This window comes from Columba livia, chromosome 1, assembly GCF_036013475.1.
Source record: "Columba livia isolate bColLiv1 breed racing homer chromosome 1, bColLiv1.pat.W.v2, whole genome shotgun sequence".
Lineage (NCBI taxonomy): Eukaryota > Metazoa > Chordata > Aves > Columbiformes > Columbidae > Columba > Columba livia.
The window spans coordinates 1847776-1868720 of record NC_088602.1 but is presented as its reverse complement, the minus strand read 5'-3'; the positions used below and the strand labels follow the sequence as shown (position 1 = coordinate 1868720).

Below are 20945 nucleotides of genomic sequence, written 5' to 3'. Positions count from 1 at the left end.
ATTAGCACAGCTTCTGCAGCCCTGACAACAGCTGCCCTGGTGCAAACTCCAAGCCCAACCTGCAGCTCAAGCAGAGGTAAGAGATTTCCTCCTTTCTTCACCCAGGGCGAGCAGCTCATTTTTATTCATTATTCAGAGGCAAAGAGCAGAGCGTCGGCGTGAAAACCCCATCCGAGGGCTATAAATCTGTTCCCACACAATCGCCTCCACCACACGGGTTTTCTAAATGACAGTGCAACAAGGTCAGGGGAGGAATAAACCCCTGACTTGCTCCTCTAATTTAGCGTTAGGCTGGCTAGCAAACGGTGCAAGGAGCAGAATAAAAACCTGCCCACGCTTGTCTGGCTGTGCCTGACCTGCGCTGACCTTAATAAAACAGAGAATTTCCAATAAATTAAAGGGATAATGTTCAGGAAATATGGAGGAAGCTGGCAATGATTGACTTCTGAGGGTCACTTTTCTTAAGCAATTGCCAAAGTGCAGAGTATTTCCCTCAAGAGAAAAGAAACAAACCGTAGCAGCAGCGTCCACAGACTGAAGCCCAGCTGATTCTCTTCAGCACAAGGAGCCTCCTCATTTCTAAACAAGCTAATTGCATGGGATTAAGATCACCCTGTACAAACATGTCTCTGATTTTCATTGCTCAAACCTCGATCTCTTCTTCCCACTGCCTAAATGAACCATAAAGCCACTCAACATTGAGAGCTACCAAACCCAGATGCTACGGTCAGCATGAGGTGGAGCAGGGTGGTCTGGATGTGATGGCAAGCATCTGCTGTGAGCAGACCAGGGTGAGATCTGCAGATCTAATTAAACCCAACAGCTTGCCTAAGCTGCATCTTGAGGGCTTGCCTAGGAGTTACAGAATCACAGGATGGTTGGGGTTTAAGGGACCTCTGGAGATCCCCCAGTCCAACCCACCTGCTCACGCAGGGTCACAGAGCAGATCACACAGGATCCCAGGGGGTTTGAATGTCTCAGAGAAGGAGACTCCACACCCGCTCTGGGCAGCCTGGGCCAGGCTCTGGCACCTCCCAGCACACAAGGTTCTGCTCATGTTCAGATGGAGCCTCCTGTGTTTCAGTCTGTGCCCGTTGCCCCTCACCCTGGCATTGGGCACCACTGAACAGAGTCTGGTCCATCCTCTGATGCCCACCCTGAGATATTGATCTATTGATCACATCCCTCTCAGCTTCTCTTCTCCAGTTCAACAGCCCCAGCTCTCCCAGTCTCTCCTCATCACAAAGATGCTCCAGATGCTCATCTTTGTGTCCCTCCACTGGGCTCTCTCCAGTTTGGAGGAGTTAGGCTGAGCACAGGGAGGAACATCCCTTTTTCTTACCACCCTTCCCGTTGCCACAACCAACATTTCTGCAGAGAGACCCCATCCAAGCAGGAGCAGGGGGATGCAGACACTCACGTTTGATGAACTTGGCTAGGGAGAGGTTTTGCAGGTGTTCAGATCTCGACCTGAGCTGGCTGAGCACATCCTCACTCTTCTTGCTGCTGCTCTCCTTCCCGCTCACCACCTGGGGACAGAGGAGAGGTTGTCACTGCACTGACCATGCCAAAGTTTCCACCAAACTCGCTTCTTTTCCACAGCTGTGTTACTGAAGGAAAGGAAAATCTTATTTCCAAATCAGGACAGACAGCAGCCCGTGCTTCTTGCAGATGGAGTTTGCAATGTTTCTAGGCTTGGCCAGCACTGTCTGTGTCCAGGCATCCTCCCACTCCTGCTCTGTGAGTGCGCGGTCAGGTCTCCAATGGGGCTCAAAGCAGCCATGCAAATGTCTGCCTTTGAGGGGTAAAACCCACCTTCTCCTCCCTTTTCCAACAGTAATAAATCACACTTCATAAATACCAAGCTGGACCATTACCTGGGTACAGCACAGCATGTGCTGAGCTAACATGAATATGGAAATTCAGAAGGTCTTTGCATTGGGAAAGACAGATACCCTTAGGGAGATGCTTTTCTTCCCCAGAGGGTCTGTTTTGCCCCTGTGTGCTGGGGAAGCAGGCACAGGAACCAAGGAGAGATATTAATACAGCTAAACCTGGACCAAAAGCAGGTTTGGACACTGGTTTTGGGTAGAGGATGAGCATGTCTCCTGCATCTCCGTGTGTCCCATAACAAGATGCTGTGCAGGCGCCTTTGCTCCTGTCACCAGCAATTGCAGGAGGAAAAGATGCTGGAAAGGAGGGGGTTTGGGATGGAGTCAAAATAGTTTTCACCTCCTAAGCTGAGAGGGGCTGACCCAGGGATGTACTGGGGGGCAAGGGGAGCAGCCACAGACCCTTCACCTCTCCCAGCCCCTCTACACTCCTGCAAACCCCAGCTGCATTCTAGCAACTCTTGTTTTTTAGACACATAGATTCATAGAATCATTTTGGTTGGAAAAGACCCTCCAGACCATCAAGTCCAACTGTTCCCCCACCCGTGTCCCTGCCCCATGTCCTGAGAACCTCATCTCCATCTGTCCAAGCCTCCAGGGCTGGTGACTCCAGCACTGCCCTGGGCAGCCTGTTCCAATGCCCCACAGCCCTTTGGGGAAGAAATTGTTCCCACATCCAACCTCAACCTCCCCTGGTGCAACTTGAGGCCGTTTCTTCTGCTCCTGGCGCTTGTTCCTGGGGAGCAGAGCCCGACCCCCCTGGCTCCAAGCTCCTTTCAGGCAGTTCAGAGATCAGGAGGTCTCCCCTCAGCTCCTGTTCTCCAGCTGAACCCCCCAGGTCCCTCAATCGCTCCCATCACACTTGTGCTCCAGCCCCTCACCAGCTCTGTTCCCTTCTCTCCACTCGCTCTCAAGGCCTTTATTGGTGTGAAGGGTCCAAAACTGAGCTTAGAATTTGAGGTTTGGCCTCCCCAGTGCCCACCACAGGGGGTAATTCCCCCCTGAACATCTTTCCTGCTGAACAGCAGCAGCATGGAAAGGACACCCTCTCCTTTCTTGGTGATGCTCCATGGAAAGGGACAGATCCTGCAGCTCCCCCTGTTTTTTCTTCCTGTATTTAGGGGAACAACATCTAAGGTCCATCCCAGCCTCATTAGATGCCTTCATATTCAAGGCAAATGTCCAACAACCCAACAGCAAGCCAAGGGAAAGGAGGATTTTTTGGATGTGCCTCCCACCCCCTTTTTTTCTGCCAGGCTTTTAGGGGAATCACTGGATGGAAGGAATTAATTAGATTAGATGTGATACTCTAGATGCTTAATAGCAGAAAGTGTCCAGTGGGAGAGAGGTTTTCATGGAAAACCACGGCATATTTTTAGCCAGAAGGACAGAGCCAGCAGCCTCATCTCTGACATTCCACATCAGCTCTTGCAACTCTTGACACAAATTTAATATGAGTCAGACAAACGAGCCCGTTCAACAGAAATTAGATTCACAGGAAGAACTGGACAGCTCTTTGGCTAAAATGATCTAGTTTCCTTTGAAATTGAGACTGATTATTAAATATCGGAGAGGTCAAAACGTCCCACGTTGCGAATGCCACATTCCCTTTTTGAAGAGTCTCTGCAAGGCGAAAGTGATAAAACTCCTTTCATGGTTTTTATTGGTAGAGCTCATGGCTTAATACATTTTTCAAATGCAAAGATAAAATCCGGCTTCCTTTCACTTTTCAATTAGGCTACAGGGTCTCTGCTCTAAAACTGCTCAATTTTCCTACATTCAGGCTGTTACTGACTGTGGCTTCCTCAGCTCCCAGCTGTTTGCACTTCAGAGAGTCTGCATATCCAAAAATAATCTAAAAAAGCCCCAAATCCCCCCAAATTCCCCAGTCTAGATGCCTCTGTGGGAGTGTGACCCTTGCAAATGGGACATTTTCGTGCACATCTGCTGGCGTAGCACCCACCCGAGGAGCAGCTGCCGTCTGCACAGGGAGCAAAGCTCTCAAATGCTCTCTCCCCACTCTGGATTGGCCCCATAATATGATTTTTAGTTGTTTTACTGCCTGAAAGGATGAGGAAATGCATTCTTTGGGGATGAAGCAGGCATGTTCACACACTGGGGGAATGAGCTGTGGATGGACGGGCAGCAATCCTGCTTGCTCAATGCAGGAAGGAAGGAAAACAGTGCTAGTTCTACAACCAGAGGTGCTCCAGCCCTGCCAGTGATGCTGTACTCCTGCCACAGAGGATTTTAGCATTACTCAGAGCGGGCAATTTGGCAAGGCCAAGTCGGTAGGCGAAGCAACACAACACGAGCTGGTTGCTCAGCACCACCCTAGTGTCTGCCGCAGCATCGCGCCAATGGAAAACACAAACCAAACCAAAACAAGAGTGTGGAAGCGTCTTGCAAAATGGCCCCCACACTTTGATTTCTCAGGATGACTCCTCAGAGGACTCAGTTTCCTGGTGCTTGTCGACCGGTGAATGTGTTCTTCTTGCAATTTATGTTTTTGCAATGTGATTTTATCTATCACCATCACTTTTAGCCTTGTGGTGGGGATGGAGGTGGCAGGATGGCTTTTGGGGGAGCAGGATGAAGTTCCCCACACACTTTACATTAGGAAGAGCATCCTTAAAAAGACCCAGACCTGAGGAAAGACTCTGTTTACCTCCATTGACACAAATAAACTGGGTGTGATTGAGCAGGGCTCAGATGGGGATTTGCTTTGCAGAAAAGGCAAATGAAGGCAGCTTGCCCGGCTCCTGCTTTCATCCTCCTGCTATTGCACCTGCGAGAAGGGCAGCCAGAGGTGCTGGCAGTCTGGTTTTATTCAAATACGCTGCTGGAAAAGAGGGATAAATGACCTGCTCTGTGGCAGGGGGGTATTTCCTTGCTTAATTTGAGGCTTCTCGCAGAGTTTCCCTCTGGTTGTGCAGAACGCAGCGCTCCCAGCTCAGTGAAAAACAAGGTCAGAGGAGTTATTTTCATATTAAACAAAAAGAATGTAATACCTCATAGCTTGAAAACAAGAATTCTTTTCCTCCTGACAAGGTCACGCTCCCTACAAACACTTCATTATGTCTCTTCCAGCAAGTGCGGGTCCCACCAGGGACCCTATTTCCTAAAGTGTTAAAATAACCACCTTGCTCACCCGAAATGGGATGATTATTTTTAGCCACCGTTTCTGCCTGTCTTCTTTAAAGTTCCCCGGGGAAAATCCAAATGTAGGGACCAGCCCATTCCTGCAACGTGCCAGTTGCACCACCGCACCCTGCCTCTTGGTCCCTAATTGCTCCCCAAATGATACCCTGTATTTTCAGACTGCCGTTGATTTAGGGGCTTTCATGAGGCATCGCAGCCCCAGGAGCAAAGGTTTCCAGGCAGAGATTTAGATGTCCCTGTCCCCGTTCTTTAACCTTTCCCCATTAACGGATAACCCGAATCGGAGCAGGCATTTTTAAGAGAGTTCCTCCATCGGTTATTTTCATTTCAGCTTTCCGTGTGCGTTGGAAGCGCACCAGGCCACTGCTGAATCAACGTGGGAGGATTTATAGAAACGCAGGCAAGCTGTCCCAAGACAGAAACCGGAGAAGCTATTTTTCACTTCCCCAGCACCGTTGCACAACGTCTCTGCCTGCACGGAAGGGCTGAGATGATGTCCCAGCACCATCCCACTGTGCTGGACCTGGGATGTCCACTGGGACCCCTAGGGACAACCCCAGGTAAAGCCATCAGATGTTTGCACACCCCGCAAATACCCTCCACGGATTGGGAAGCCCCCAGCAACCCTGGTGAAGGACAGGAGGCTCCTTACATGCTTGGTCATGCTGGTGCAATCCCGTGATGTAGCTGAGAGCAACACCAGCATCCATGGGGCATCCACAAGATAGGGCAGGAGGGGTCCCAGATGCATTTAACCTGCAGGAACTTCTCCTCCTCATAGACCTGCTCCAGGACTGGAGAGACAGGTGTTGCGTGGACATTGCCAAGCAATGCCACCTCCACCAGCAATGGTGATGTCCAAATATTTGAGATGGACATGTCTAGTCAGGACACAGATAGATCTCATTCAAGGTTTCTGTGCGCTTGTAGCCCCCTCCTCATACCATGCACTGTGTGCTTTTCAGGATGAAAATCCAGTCTTAGTTGTTGCCAGTTCTCTGCGGTTTGAGGTGCTGTCCAGACAGGTGGGGTTTGCCCTGGATATTTACTCTGAGGGCGGTGAGAGCCTGTCCCAGGTTGTCCAGAGAGGCGGTGGATGAACCATCCCTGGAGACATCCCAGGCCAGGCTGGACGGGGCTCTGAGCAACCTGAGCTGGTGAAGATGTCCCTGCTCATGGCAGGGGGGGCACTGGGGGAGCTGGGAAGGTCCCTTCAACACGAACTATTCTATGATTCTATGACTTCTTGGCCCTCTGCTCTGACATGTGCGTCTCCTCCAGGATGGAGCTGCACGTCCAGCTTGGCATTTCCCTCTTTCCCCAAGCGTCTGCTCCAACTATCCAGCAGGACAATTTAAATTAAAACCTGAAGATATCGTACAGATGACAGGGGACATGTCCCCCACCATCCCAGCAGAAAATCCTATCAGCTGCACTTTGCAAGGCCACCACAGAGCTATCGCATTTTTGCACACCCTGAGTACTCCCACGGTTCACATATCTCCAGCCTCACCATGAAATGTCCCCAGAAATCCACCTCCTCTGTTCTGCAAAGGATTTAATCTCCTAGACTCTCCCAGCCTTTCCATCCCACCCAACCTTGCCCCTTCCACCTCCCCTGTTAACAATGTCAAGGAAGGACAGGAAAGGGGAATGAGAGGTGGAGAATGACAAATAGAATCATAGAATAGTTTGGGTGGGAAGCTGGGTTGCCATTTAACTGTGACCTGACCAGTGCATGAACATTTTGCAGCCCTGTAAGACACAGAGGTGAATGCAGTTAGAAGGAAGGCAGGGAGACCAATATTGCTGGAAATAAGTATTTCTGTGAGACAGGAAATCATGATTTCTCATGGCAAATAGGAAGGAAGCATGGCCTGTTTAGAGATGATTCTCTGATTTTGTGATCTTGCTATTAACAACCCCATATGAGAGGCTTTTCCAGCCCAGATAAAATACAGCTCCCCATCACTGCATTTACCTGGCTCTGCAGAGAAAGCACCTTACCAGCACATACATGTTGAAGTTTCTGGTGCTCAGAATCATAGAATCACAGATGGTTTGGGTTGAAGGACCTTCCCAGCTCCCCCAGTGCCCCCCCTGCCATGAGCAGGGACATCTTCACCAGCTCAGGTTGCTCAGAGCCCCGTCCAACCTGGCCTGGGATGTCTCCAGGGATGGTTCATCCACCACCGCTCTGGCCAACCTGGGCCAGGCTCTCACCACCCTCAGGGCAACAATTTCTCCCTCATGTCACAGTATCACAGTATCACAGTATGTCTGGGATTGGAAGGGACCTCAAAAGATCATCTAGTCCAATCCCCCTGCTGGAGCAGGAACGCCCAGGTGAGGTCACACAGGAGCATGTCCAGGTGGGTTTGAATGTCTGCAGAGAAGGAGACTCCACAACCTCCCTGGGCAGCCTGGACCAGTGCTCTGTCACCCTCACTGAGAAGAAGTTTCTTCTCAAATTTGAGTGGAACCTCCTGTGTTCCAGCTTGATCCCATTACCCCTTGTCCTGTCATTGTTTGCCACCAAGAAGAGCCTGGCTCCATCCTCATGGCACTCACCCTTTATATATTTATAAGCATTAATAAGGTCCCCCCTCAGTCTCCTCTTCTCCAAACTAAAGAGCCCCAGCTCCCTCAGCCTTTCCTCACACGGGAGATGCTCCACTCCCTTCAGCATCTTTGTTGCCCTACGCTGGTCTCTCTCCAGCAGTTCCCTGTCCTGCTGGAACTGAGGGGCCCAGAACTGGACACAATATTCCAGATGGGGTCTCACCAGGGCTGAGTAGAGGGGAAGGAGGACCTCTCTCGACCTACTGACCACCGCCCTTCTAATACACCCCATGATGCCACTGGCCTTCCTGGCCACAAGGGCCCAGTGCTGGCTCATGGTCATCCTGTTGTCCCCCAGGACCCCCAGGTCCCTTTCCCCTACACTGTTCTGTAATATGTAATTTCCCAACCTATACTGGAACCTGGGGTTGTTCCTGCCCAGATGCAGGTCTCTACACTTGCCCTTGTTAAATTTCCTTAGGTTATTTCCCGCCCAACTCTCCAGCCTGTCCGGCCTGAATCTCCCTCCTTTAGTTTAAAACCATCACCCCTTGTCCTATCACAACAGGCCCTGCTCAAAAGTCTGTCCCCATCTTTCTTATCACCACTTTTAAGTACAGAAACGCCGCAAATAGCTCCAGGTCTCTCTCTGCACAAGCCTATGGTGCAACCATGGAGGGAATAAGTACAATATGAAGTGAGAAGAACCAAGGATGGTGTTCCCAGGAGAGCTGAGGAAGTGCAGACCCCACTGCACCACCACTGGAGACCAGATCCACACTGGTGCAACACTGGGAAAACCAGCCTGTTGGTTGGGATGGGTGAAGAGCGGAGCTTCTGGGATGGAGAAGCTCTTTGGCAGTAGAAGACAAGATATCCTCCCTCACCCTGCAAAAGAGAGGTTCTCTATGACCACGCCGATATGGCAAGGAGTAGGAAAAAGTATTTAATCAGTATAAGGGGCAGAAAAACAAACTAAGAGCTAAACTATAGACTGAAGATTAAACAATGCTTTGAAACATGCAGGAAAATAATTCTTGGAAACCACCTAACAGGGAGGCTAGGGAGGAAAGACCTGATGAGATGGACTGGTATCCAGAGGGGATTGTGTGACAGCGAACAGGAGCCACCAAGGCTTGGACACAACTGGTTCATGTAGACCTGCTTCCCATAAAATCCATCTGAGCTTTCTCACGAGGTATCTGTTTGGAGACGACATGTGCTGACACTACAGGGCAGGCTTTGTCAGGGCGTTTGGGAGACGTTTGGTTCTACGTGACCTTGGGATGTCACAGCACAAAACCTGAACCAGGAGATGATTTAGTGTACAAGACAGATCTTGCACAGGAGAAATTCTGAGGATGGGAAATGCTCCTGCTTTCAAGATGCTCCCGAGAGCACCTTTCCCCTTTTCAAACCCCTTTTCACATCACCCACACAGCTGCAGGGACTGGGGAGGTGATTTACCAGCTGCAGACACCATGCCCAAGCAAATCCATGGGGAAAGCCTTTAGCAGATGGAATACATCAGCCCAGGTAGGGATACAACAACACCAGGGACAGATGGTAAAGCACAAGCTAAATTTTGGCTGTTCAGCAACTGGAATATAGTCAAATGATGTAGTTCACTACAATCTGGAAAAGAACCCCAAGACATGGATCAGGCTCATGAAAGAAGGATTAAACTGGAATTAATATAAAAAATCTGGTCTTGACTGGAGACAGTTTCATAGCATCATCGAATAGTTTGGGTTGGAAGGGATCTTCCAAGCTCATCTAGTCCAACCCCCCGCCATGAGCAGGGACATCTTCACCTAGATCTGAGATCATGACAACTTCATAGCTTTGCTGTGATTGTCCCTCAAATAAGATTACTCAGGATACTTTGGTGCTAGAAACTTGCTGACAAGCACCAAAGCAGAGAAATAAAAATGTTCTGGGTCCACAGTGATTGATTTATGAAAAAAAGATTGAAAGAGCAAACTCTCGTTATCATTAATGTTAACATTAAATGCACAAGTCATTCCAGGAACTTCAAAGGAAGAAGCTATCAAATAAAGGTGAAGCTGGAATGTGGTTGTAGAATAAATAATCTAGATTTATCTTCGCTGATGGGAAGAGGTAAATAATTCTCCTGATAGTCTGAGGGTTGTGCAGTTATCCAGCATTTTCTGGATGATGCCGATTGAGGAGGATGGTCCTTGTTCTGGAGAAACCACCAAGGGCTCAGATGAGTTGTATAGAGTGAGGCAGGAGAAAGAAAGGCAGACGAAGGTAGGATGAGAATCAGAGATGAGAAATAGTGCCTTGGATCTTGTTGGGTGGGCTCTGCAGGGGGGAAACGTACCCACAGCTTGGTGTGGACACGTTAATCCGAGGCAGCCCCATCATCTACCATGCGTGGTCGCAGGGGTCTGCAGACAGCAAGTGACACAAGGACAGCTTGGCCTGGGGCACCTGAAATTCCTCGTTGTCCTCCAGAAACGAAGCCCACAGCTGGTGGTGCAGAAACACCTTGGCTTCTTCTGTGGACAGAGCAGATCTGTGCTTTTCTCACGTGTTTTTATGGCTGCCGTGCCTGGAGGTATCTGCTGTGGGTAGAACATTTTGCTAGGGCTTTACTAACCCAGTGGAAAAGGCCAGTTGATGCTTTAAGTACTTGCAGCTTGTGGGTGCTCTGCTGCTGGTAGACTTTCTTACTGCTTTGGAAAGGCAGAAACCCTGAAACCAAAGGCAGCCAAGGAAATGCTGACAGTCTTTGAAACTGCAGCTCTATTTAGACAAGGTTGACCTACAGGTTATCACCGTGTCCAGCTGGGCTGTAAAACGCCATGCTGACCCCATCCCTTCCTTCCCCTCTACAATGTCTCAGGGACAGAATTATAGAATCACAGAATCATTTTGGTTGGGAAAGACCCTCAAGATCATCGAGTCCAACTGTTCCCCCACCCCTGGCACTGCCCCATGTCCTGAGAACCTCCTGTCCGTCTGTCCAGCCCTCCAGGGATGGTGACTCCAGCACTGCCCTGGGCAGCCTGTTCCAATGCCCCACAGCCCTTTGGGCAAGAAATCATTCCTAATATCACAGAAAAAACAGATTTGCTCTGTGCTGTGAAAGGAAAACTGGAGGCAACCCTAAAGCCACCCCATGGGCCATTGTGGCACTAGGGACCTACCACGAAAGGGCATCTGCTCCTACTGGGGAAGAGGAGGGAAAAATTGAGGTCAACACTTTGTCAACGCTGAGCTTTGTGCCTGGAAACACACTTTTCCTTCCTGCATATCTGTCTCTACCCAACCCTTCTGCAGGGTTTTGCAATATTTTCCTGGTTGATGTTCTTTTGGAGGGGAACCATGGCTCTAAGTTCAATGGTGGGTGCAGTAATTCAGTGACCTTAGAGAAACTGCTGCTTGTAGCTCGCTGAGGAGAAAAAGGGGCTGCCCTTCACAATGGAAAAGCAGTTTTGTTTATACCCTTCGCCAAACACTGACTTTCTCCAAGGACAAGCAAGAAAGAGTGATTAATATACATATCTTATTTCTGCTAAACCTACAGAAAATCACCTGTGACAAAGCACATTTCCTACGAAGCTTTGAGTGCTTCCACAGCAGACAGATGTTTTAACCAGAACAGCATCTGGCAAAGCTTCTAAAGAGGTTTTTTAAATGTTTTTAAGCAGGGCTCCTTGCTTCTGGTGGTGATGCTGATACCCCCATGGGATGGGCACAAGCCCAGACACTGGTCTCAGCCGGCCCTGCCACCTCCTGTCCTGCGAGGAGGGCAGAATTTTGCCATCCCTTAGCTTATTTTCTTCTTATTATTTTTTTAATGTAAACAGTTTCCAAAAGCTTTCTGGACGAAACGGTAAAACGGGGAGCAATTCAAGAAAATCTGGGCTGCAGAGGGATAAATGGTTGCTCAGTCATGTGCAAACATTCCCTACAAATAGCAACCAGTAGAGCAGGAGGACATCATCCTGCTGGGTTTTTTTTAATTAATATCCAGCCATTCCTTCCTTAAACTCTTCAAAACTGCTCAGACGGATCAGAGCGCAGCACTGGCAAAGAAAGTGCAGTTGGTTTAGTCTGAAGTACATTATTCACTCTGAAGAGCCGTTTATAAAGTTAATATTCCCATCAGCCCTAATAAAGAACCTTTCCCCTAAGATATAGTGTGCCACCCTTGCACACCGAGCAGGTTCAGCTAATATACATCATCCATAACGACTTTAAAGTGAACCGAGCTTCAGGAGGATAAATCAGGCACATTGCATCCAGTATCATCCTCATCCCACAAAGTGCTGAGCAATTTCAACCCCACTGCCTCCCAAGACCATGGCACCTTTGCAAATCTGCCAGCATATATAAACCAGGAGTAGATCTTTATATAACTGGTACATCAGGTCAGGTTTTCCCAGGCCAGTTAAAACCAAAATTCCCCCCAAAATCACTCATTCCTGCAGAAATACAGGAGAAATAAAGAATTATTCTGCACCAGACAGTGCACGGACTTGTTTAGACACGAAAGTTTCAACACCGTTCCAAGGTAAATTAGATGTGAAAGATGACTAAACAGGCTGGAGCATGGCCAAGACACCGAGACGAGCAGAATTCCACCTAATAAGCGCGTCCCAGCAACTACAACAACATGCAAAACCGTAGCGTGATGCCTCCTCTAAAAGAACAATTTGCTTTGTTTAATTCCTCATGACGCGCTGGTCGGCAGAAAACGCTGACCTGCAGCCGGTAAAATGCTTGGGAGCTCACAAGATGTTTCACATCGTGGTGAGAGCACTGAAGCACCCAGGAGGGATCTAGAGAAGTGAAAACCCTGGTAGTGAACACAGAGCAGAGTCATGTCCCTCCAGCGGGCTCCAGAAAGAGCTGGGGACAAGCATCCTGCAAGCAAACCACGGGCAGACGCGGGTTTGGCTTCTAATTATGGGTTCAGGTTGCTAAAGGCTTCTTTTTTTCCTGCCAGATGACTCTGAGGACTTTACAGAGGCAGGGTTGGAAAGTGTCTAAAATCCTTTTGGCCAGCAAATAGTGAGATGGTGGGTTAGGTGGGTTGCAGGAGCAGCAGTTCACCCCGAGACACATGGACAATGGGTGATAAAAAGGGGGTTTCATAGCAGAAACAAAACAAACTTGGTTCCGGTCTCATAGAATCACAGAATAGTTTGGGTGGAAGGGACCTTCCCAGCTCCCCCAGTGTCCCCCCTGCCATGAGCAGGGACATCTTCACCAGCTCAGGTTGCTCAGAGCCCCGTCCAGCCTGGCCTGGGATGTCTCCAGGGATGGTTCATCCACCACCTCTCTGGCCAACCTGGGACAGGCTCTCACCACCCTCAGCACAAACAATTTCTTCCTCATGTCCATCCTGAATCTCCCTCCTTTAGTTTAAAACCATCACCCCTCGTCCTATCACAACAGGCCCTGCTCAAAAGTCTGTCCCCATCTTTCTCATCAGCCCCTTTTAAGTCTGGAAAGGCCGCACTAAGGTCTCCCTGGAGCTTCTCTTCTCCAGCTGAACACCCCAACTCTCTCAGCCTGTCCTCCCAGCAGAGCTGTTCCAGCCTCGCATCATTCCTGTGGCTCCTCTGGCCCCTCTCCAGCAGCTCCATGTGTGTCCTGTGCTGAGGACCCAGAGCTGGATGCAACACTGCAGGCGGCATTTCAAACATCCTCAGGGTACAAGCCACTTCTAAGGAAAGGCTCCTGATTCATATCTCCTGTGAACTGGGACCAATTTGGTGATTTCATCATTGGGCACACGTGACTCCTCCTGAAGAAAAACAATCAGCACATCATCTCCTGGCAGCCCCCTAAAGAAGCGCAGCAAAGGGTGCAGGACCATTGCTCTGCAGGGAAGGCCCACCTCCAGGTGCGCCAGGAGGGTGGCTGTGAGAACAGCCTCGACCCACACAGGACTTGTCTGGTGCTATATGTTCCTATGCACAGGAATCAACACACAAGTGCTATTTCAGCACCCCACCAAGGAAATTGTCACTTCCATGAAGTTTCTTGCACCATGCTGGGTTTCATTAAGCAAACTGGGCTCTGCTGAGCATACAAGTCCTTCTGTTTCCAGAGGTGAGAGCAAACCACAGCTCACATCTGACATAGGGATGCAGCTATCGAATCATAGAATCAAAGAACCATTTTGGTTGGAAAAGACCCTCCACATCATTGAGTCCAACCTTTACCGCAACCCCGGCACTGCCCCTTGTCCCCGAGAACATCTTCTCCGTCTGTCCAGCCCTCCAGGGATGGTGACTCCAGCACTGCCCTGGGCAGCCTGTTCCAATGCCCCACAGCCCTTTGGGCAAGAAATTGTTCCCACATCCAACCTCAACCTCCCCTGGCGCAACTTGAGGCCGTTTCCTCTGTTCCTGGCGCTTGTTCCTGGGGAGCAGAGCCCGACCCCCCTGGCTCCAAGCTCCTTTCAGGCAGTTCAGAGATCAGAAGGTCTCCCCTCAGCTCCTGTTCTCCAGCTGAACCCCCCAGGTCCCTCAGCTGTTCCTCATAAAACTCCTCATATAAACTGCACAACCACTTCCATAGTCACTTTTCCTCACAGATGTAGCAGCTGGTGCTGGTGGCGAGCAAGGAACGTGCATGTAAATGCGCCAAGTATTTGTGTGCAACGCCAAAAAGATGGTCTGCAGTGCTTCTCCTACCTCTTTCGGCATTTCCTGTGGGAAGAAGAAATAAGGCACCGCAGACAGGGCCACGAGACTGGCTGCCACCAGGAAACCAAGCCACCAGGCACCGACCCACCGCGGGTCCTTGTTCGTGAGCTGGACTTCACCTGCAACACAAATGGAGAGATGGGCATCAAATCAAAGGTGAACAGAGGGACCCCAGTGCACCAAAGGATGGTGATGGGTGGTCCCAGTCACTCCAGATGTTGGTGTACTCCGAAGTGGTGACTCTCAACCTGGCGACCATCTGTTTTGGGATCTGAGCGGCACCTGCACTTGGTTCATCCCATGGTGCTAAATCACATTTCATTCTTATCACCAGGGTGCCTAAAAACCTACTCAGCCCTTTGGATGAACACAACTGGGACAGGGATGTCCTAGAGCTGGAAAGGCAAAGGAAAGCATCCCCATCACAGCCTTTTCAGAGAACAGACACCCATGTTGGGGAAAACCTTGGAAATACCCACTCAACGGGATTAGGGCATGTTGTCTGTCAAGACAGAAAGAAAAATCTTAATATCAAAATAGAGTTAACTCCAGTTAACTTTCGGCATCCTGTTCACAGCAGGACTTGGACCCTGAAGCTCTGCCCCCCAGTCTGGCCCATCAGCCAGTGCCTGGTTTGCAGATCAACCAAAGAAAATGATCTTTAAAAATGCTTTAATAAAGATTATATCCCTTTCTCCTGAGTGTCTTCCTTCAGTTTTCCCAGCCTCCTCTCCTGTCATCCTCAGGGCATTCTGCCAAAGATAATATTTTCTGTCAGAAGGGTATTTGGCATAAATAAAATGAGATATGCCGAAGCCAAGATGCTAATTCACAACAGGGTGAGTCTGAAACAAGAAACATTTCTACAGAAAAAGGGGATACCTGTGGTTAGATAACATTAACAAGGAAGCGCAGGGAATGAGTCCTCCCAGAAACCTCTTCCTTAACTGTGATTTTTAACGTAAATGAGATATTCTTGCTGGGGGGTGCAATTAAAACTGCAGTCAGTTTACCAGATTTTGGTACAGTGGATACTGCCACATCTGATCTCCCACCTCTGGAAGTAACAAGTGATAGGGCAAAGACATTTGATAATCTCCTCCCTGCTTGTTGCGTTCAGCAAATTGGGATTTTAAATGCCTTCCTGAATAAACACTAAGTTCTGTTTTGTTTTGTTTTTCTAGGAAAATGTGAGGTTAAATTAGCTTTATCATTAAGCTGCCACATCTTGCTTGCTTTCCCCAGCAGACTGAAGACAGCTCTGAAACTGGGTGTTCTCCAGTTCAGGCTGCTCGGGCACATTTCTCGTTCAATGTCCTTCTGCAGAAGATGACTTAGAGGAACTGAGCATCAGTCTCCAGGGATGGTTCATCCACCACCTCTCTGGCCAACCTGGACCAGGCTCTCACCACCCTCATGGTCAAAAATCTCTTCCTCATGTCCAGCCTGAGGATGCACCTTCATTCCCTGGGGTCGGGATGCTTGGAGAGGGGCTGGACCACTGCTGGCTCAGTAAACGGGATGCAGGGAGGAGGATGCTGGTGGGTCTCCAGGGGTGTGTTAACTCACCTCTGGTCACTTTGTCAATGTCGACATAAAAACGCAGCATTGCAGAGCCCAGCATGAAGGCCACCCCCGGCCCGATGACGGTGAAGGAGAACAAGATCCCTGCAGAGAGGTGAGAGCAGAGAGGCTCAGTTATCCATGAGTGGACCTGGAGGGGACAGGAGATGCCTTGAGGCAGGACCAGTGTCCACTCCATCTGCCTCCAGGCTATTTCTCTGGCAGTTTTCTTATCTCACACCTTTCAAAGGGTAATAACCCCCATGCCTTCCAGGCTCCCTTTGCAGGGAAGGCTTTGCAAAACTCAGTTCTTCCCTTCCGTTTTTCTTCATCCTCCCAGAAATACTGAAATACACCCAGGAACAAAATGTGCCCATTGGCATAAGAAATCCAGGAAATGCAAAAATCTTTTACAAGGTTAAGGAGATAAAAGTTATCAGCAAACTCTCCTAGGTGAATTACCGATAAAAAAAAATAAAATAAACACATGTAAGATTAAACTCCTGTCTTAAAGGTGATCCTTTCAAATATGGTTCAGAGGTTTGGAGCATCTGCCAGAGTAAAATTTGATGCAGTACTTCCAGTCTCCGGACAGTAATGACCTGGTTTGGGGCCACCCTTGCTGTGCCACTCAGTTCAAGATGCCATCACAGATAATAAGTTGAAAATGGCTAGAAGGACCTACAAGGACCATCTTGTCCATCCCACCACCCTGGGACATCCCAAGCAGTTCTTCAGCACCCCCTCCCCTGAAGGATACTTTCCACCTCCCAAATGGTTGACCCTGCTTTTTTAGCTTCCTGTAATTTTCTCTAAATCTAAATAAAGTCTTCCTTGCTGCATTTTGAGCCCACAGCTGCCTCCTGTGAACACAGAGATCAGATTCTTCCTCTTTGTTGAAGCCCTTTTGGAGGAGGACACGGTTATTATCACCCTCATGCCAAAAATCCCAGCATCTCCCCTAAATCACATTTGCCAGCACTGCTGGTCTGTCTGCAGTCTGTCCAAGCTTGGGACAGACAAACCATCTTTGCAGATACCTTCCCAGCACTGGCTGGTGCAGAAGGGCTATGGCAAGCTCTGCTCTCATTAGCACAAATTAATACTGTCTGGCCTTCCTATAGATGAGTAATTCTGGTTTCCCCTCTCCCCACAACACCCCCAGCCTTACCCAAATAGAGGGGGGAGTTTCTCTCACTGGCGAAGTCGTCGATGTAGGAGATCCCGAAGGGTTGGATGGGGACACCACCGACGCCCAACAGCACCTGGGCAATGAACATGACCAGGAGAACCTCATGGTTCTCCTTGGCAGCGTGTGGGGTGCAGTCAGCACCACTGAGGTTCCCCAAGGACCCCAAGACTCCAGGCTGGCACAGGTCGGTGGTGTTGCTGAACATGCCTGAGGTGACAGGGAGAAGAGGTTTAAGGAGCTTAGTCTGGAGAAAGAACTCCCCTAAGATAGCAGCAAGCATGTAGATGTGCACCCAGTAGATGTCAAATGGAAGAAAATGCAAAGAAAATGCAAATATTATTGCGTAGGTGTTCACAGAGAGATGGATGCACGTGCCATGAAAAGCCACCTCCATGGTAAAAGCAAAGCTGAGATAACTTCCAGGACTTTTGATAGTTTTTTTTGTGATAAAATGAGCAAAACTGCAGATTTCACGAATAGCTATTCGGGAAATAAGAACTCATTTTACCCAGAAATGGATCACAAAGCTGCCTAAGTGGAAGTGCTGATTCTAGCACTCTCATCTTCCTTAAAATACTGGGGGAGGGGATGTTTACAGCAGGGTTTCCATGGTCATGTCCCCAAATCATACACAACTCTGAGTGCTCAACACAGGGCCACCAGCACTCCTGAAATGCGTGGTTCATTGTTTCCAAAGTGTCATTAGCACCTGACCCCTGATTGCAATTTTTTCACCTATTTAGTCTTCCTTTGGTGTCTGCAGCTGAGTGAACCAGCTGCGCTCTCTGATAAGCAAGAGAAAAACTGTTTAGTGGAGGTTTCTAGAAGATTTGCTGGAGCTTTGTGGCAGAACTGTTGAAGGTAATGAGAAAATGGTTTTTCTCCTTTCTTTCTTTTCTCATCCGTTCACCTTCTTTCAGTGAGAAAATCCTAAATCCACCCTGACCTGCTCCTCCATGAGTGATTTACACCTTCAAGATTCTTTCACAAGAGGTTGTTGTTTTTTTCTGTTGGGATCTAAGACCTCAAAGACAGCTCAGGGAGATGGGAAGACAGGTGAGGTGCTCCTCAAAAAGAAGTGTGAAACCAACTTTTCCTCATTGCGAACAACAGTGTTTCACCCCCAAAACTTCTCTGTTGGGTTGAATTAAGCTACTTCCCATATCTCTTGTTTCCTTCCTGTAAAGGGCTACAGAGTTCATGAGACCTTTTCTTATCTATGTTATGAAAATCAGGAAGCAGTTCAAGTGCATGAGGACACCTTGCCTCAGCTCATAGAAGATAAGAGGTCTGACGGTTGGAGAAGACTTTCCTGCTACCTGGTCACTGTCTACCACATGGATATGCAGAAGACAAGGGGAATCAAAGGCAGAGCCCATGTTGTGATGGTTTTCACGCCCTCACTCATGGTTTCAGCTGTCCTCTGGCTCTTATTCCCATCATCAGCTGTTGCCTCTCAGGACTGAGATGATTAAAATTCCTTGAGAACAAACCTACAGCTTGCAGGTCACCACCCCTCAAGGGAAGGTAATTTCCTTTTTCTATCCCAAAAGGCATTAAATTAGTTCCTAGAGTACCTACTGGCAACAGACTGGTCATACTCATAGGGTCCAGTTATGAAGTGGGGGAGAGACATGAGGAACCCGGCCAAGGAGACGAGGATGGCACCGCAGCCGATGAAACGAGGTCTGTGCACTCGGCTCCCAAAGTAGCTTATGAAGACAATGAGCAACGTGTTCCCAACCTGCAGCAGGACACATAGACCAAGAGGTCTCACAGGGGAATGACAGGAGCACGAGGAGAGTGTTGGCCAGGTAGACTAGGGGAATCAAACTGGTTCTCACCTCATTGAAGGATGCGAGCAGCCCTGACGTCTGGCTGGAAAGGCCATATCGTTTCTCAATGGTTGAGATGGAGCTCTTCAGGTAACCAGAGACCAGGAGCTGGGAGAGCTGTAGGAGTCCATGGCAGAAAACGAAGAACTGACAACAAAAAAAGAGAACATCCAGCATGATTACTGAGAGCTGCAAGATAAAGACATAAACTACAAAAAAAACCTTGAGGTGCTGGAGCGAGTGGAGAGAAGGGAACGGAGCTGGGGAAGGGGCTGGAGCACAAGTGTGATGGAGCGGCTGAGGGACCTGGGGGGTTCAGCTGGAGAACAGGAGCTGAGGGGAGACCTTCTGATCTCTGAACTGCCTGAAAGGAGCTTGGAGCCAGGGGGGTCGGGCTCTGCTCCCCAGGAACAAGCGCCAGGAGCAGAGGAAACGGCCTCAAGTTGCGCCAGGGGAGGTTGAGGTTGGATGTGGGGAACAATTTCTTCCCCAAAGGGCTGTGGGGCATTGGAACAGGCTGCCCAGGGCAGTGCTGGAGTCACCATCCCTGGAGGGCTGGACAGACGGACAGGAGGTTCTCAGGACAAGGGGCAGTGCCAGGGCTGGGTTAATGGTTGGATTTGATCATCTTAAAGGTCTTTTCCAACCAAAATGATTCTATGATTCTATAACAAATGGCATCTACTACACAAAGGCAGAATTATTGAGCATGAACCTTTGACCATGAGCCTTTGAAATATTACCCTTGCTCCTGCCATCAGAGATCATCAGAAATTAGGTCAGGACTATTAAATAGTCCTCTGCCAAACATGACAGTAAGGTTAGTATTTGTCAGGAGAGTGTAGTTTCTTCAGCTGAAAGTGGCTTTGGACATTTCGCTTGGGAAAAACTTGCTGTGAGTTTTTGTTGGCCTTGACCCTGAGATCCATCAGCAGAAGTAGGAGGTTGCACAACCTTCCTGCTCCCATCCAGCCTGCGGCAGGCAGCCATCCCCAGTGCTGGCAGGAGCTCTTCTGGGGCAGGAATGAGTCCTTCTAGACACGGCAACAAACGGCTTCTTCAGACAAAGTCAGGGGAAGGTCAGGGAGAACAATTCAGACTTTCTGTTTTCACTTCCTTCTTGCAAAGCCCTGGGTGGAAATGATGTATCCCCTTCGGGGAAAATGTGATGGTTCTTTTCTGCTTCCAGAAGGAAATTTTGTCAAAGATCATCATCATCCCCTAGAAAATCATCTGATCTCATCTCCTCCAGAGCTTGGGATGTGCTGGTGCTGGGCTGCCCAGGCGAACACGTGGCTAGAGCTGCCCCATTACTGAGAGCAGCATCCATCTTCCTGCTCCTTATACAGAAATATTTCATGAGTGCTGAACGAACTGTCCCAGGGGGGACGGAAACCACCTCCTCTTCATCCACAGGTCTGCAAAATACCCAGCAAAGAGCCAGAGAGCCATGTCACAGAATCCCAGGATGTCAGGGGTTGGAAGGGACCTGGAAAGCTCATCCAGTGCAATCCCCCCATGGAGCAGGAACACCCAGATGAGGTTACACAGGAAGGTGTCCAGGCGGGTTGGAATGTCTGCACAGAAGGAGACTCCACAACCTCCCTGGGCAGCCTGGGCCAGGCTCTGCCACCCTCACCAGGAACAAGTTGCTTCTCAAATTTAAGTGGGACCTCCTGTGTTCCAGTTTGAACCCATTACCCCTTGTCCTGTCACTGGTTGTCACCGAGAAGAGCCTGGCTCCATCCTCCTGACACTCTCCCTTTATATATCTGTAAACATTAATGAGGTCACCCCTCAGTCTCCTCCAAGCTCCAGAGCCCCAGCTCCCTCAGCCTTTCCTCACACGGGAGATGCTCCACTCCCTTCAGCATCTTGGTGGCTGCGCTGGACTCTCTCCAGCAGTTCCCTGTCCTGCTGGAACTGAGGGGCCACAACTGGACACAATATTCCAGGTGTGGTCTCCCCAGGGCAGAGCAGAGGGGCAGGAGAACCTCTCTGACCTACTGACCACCCCCTTCTAACCCACCCCAGGTACCATTGGCCT

At 49.3% G+C, this 20945-nt stretch overlaps 1 protein-coding gene across 2 annotated transcripts in view; it reads right to left on the bottom strand.

The window, feature by feature from the left end:
* SLCO2B1 (solute carrier organic anion transporter family member 2B1) overlaps nt 1-20945 on the bottom strand; it is a 64654-nt gene that overhangs the window by 17176 nt on the left and 26533 nt on the right. For both annotated transcript variants that reach the window (XM_065049664.1, XM_065049665.1), the window contains exons 3-8: nt 18908-19045; nt 18645-18807; nt 17043-17270; nt 15878-15976; nt 14297-14427; nt 1421-1529 (exon numbers count right to left, since the gene is read on the bottom strand). In XM_065049664.1, coding sequence (XP_064905736.1) covers nt 1421-1529; nt 14297-14427; nt 15878-15976; nt 17043-17270; nt 18645-18807; nt 18908-19045 — 868 coding nt within the window. The remainder of the gene's footprint in view (nt 1-1420; nt 1530-14296; nt 14428-15877; nt 15977-17042; nt 17271-18644; nt 18808-18907; nt 19046-20945) is intronic.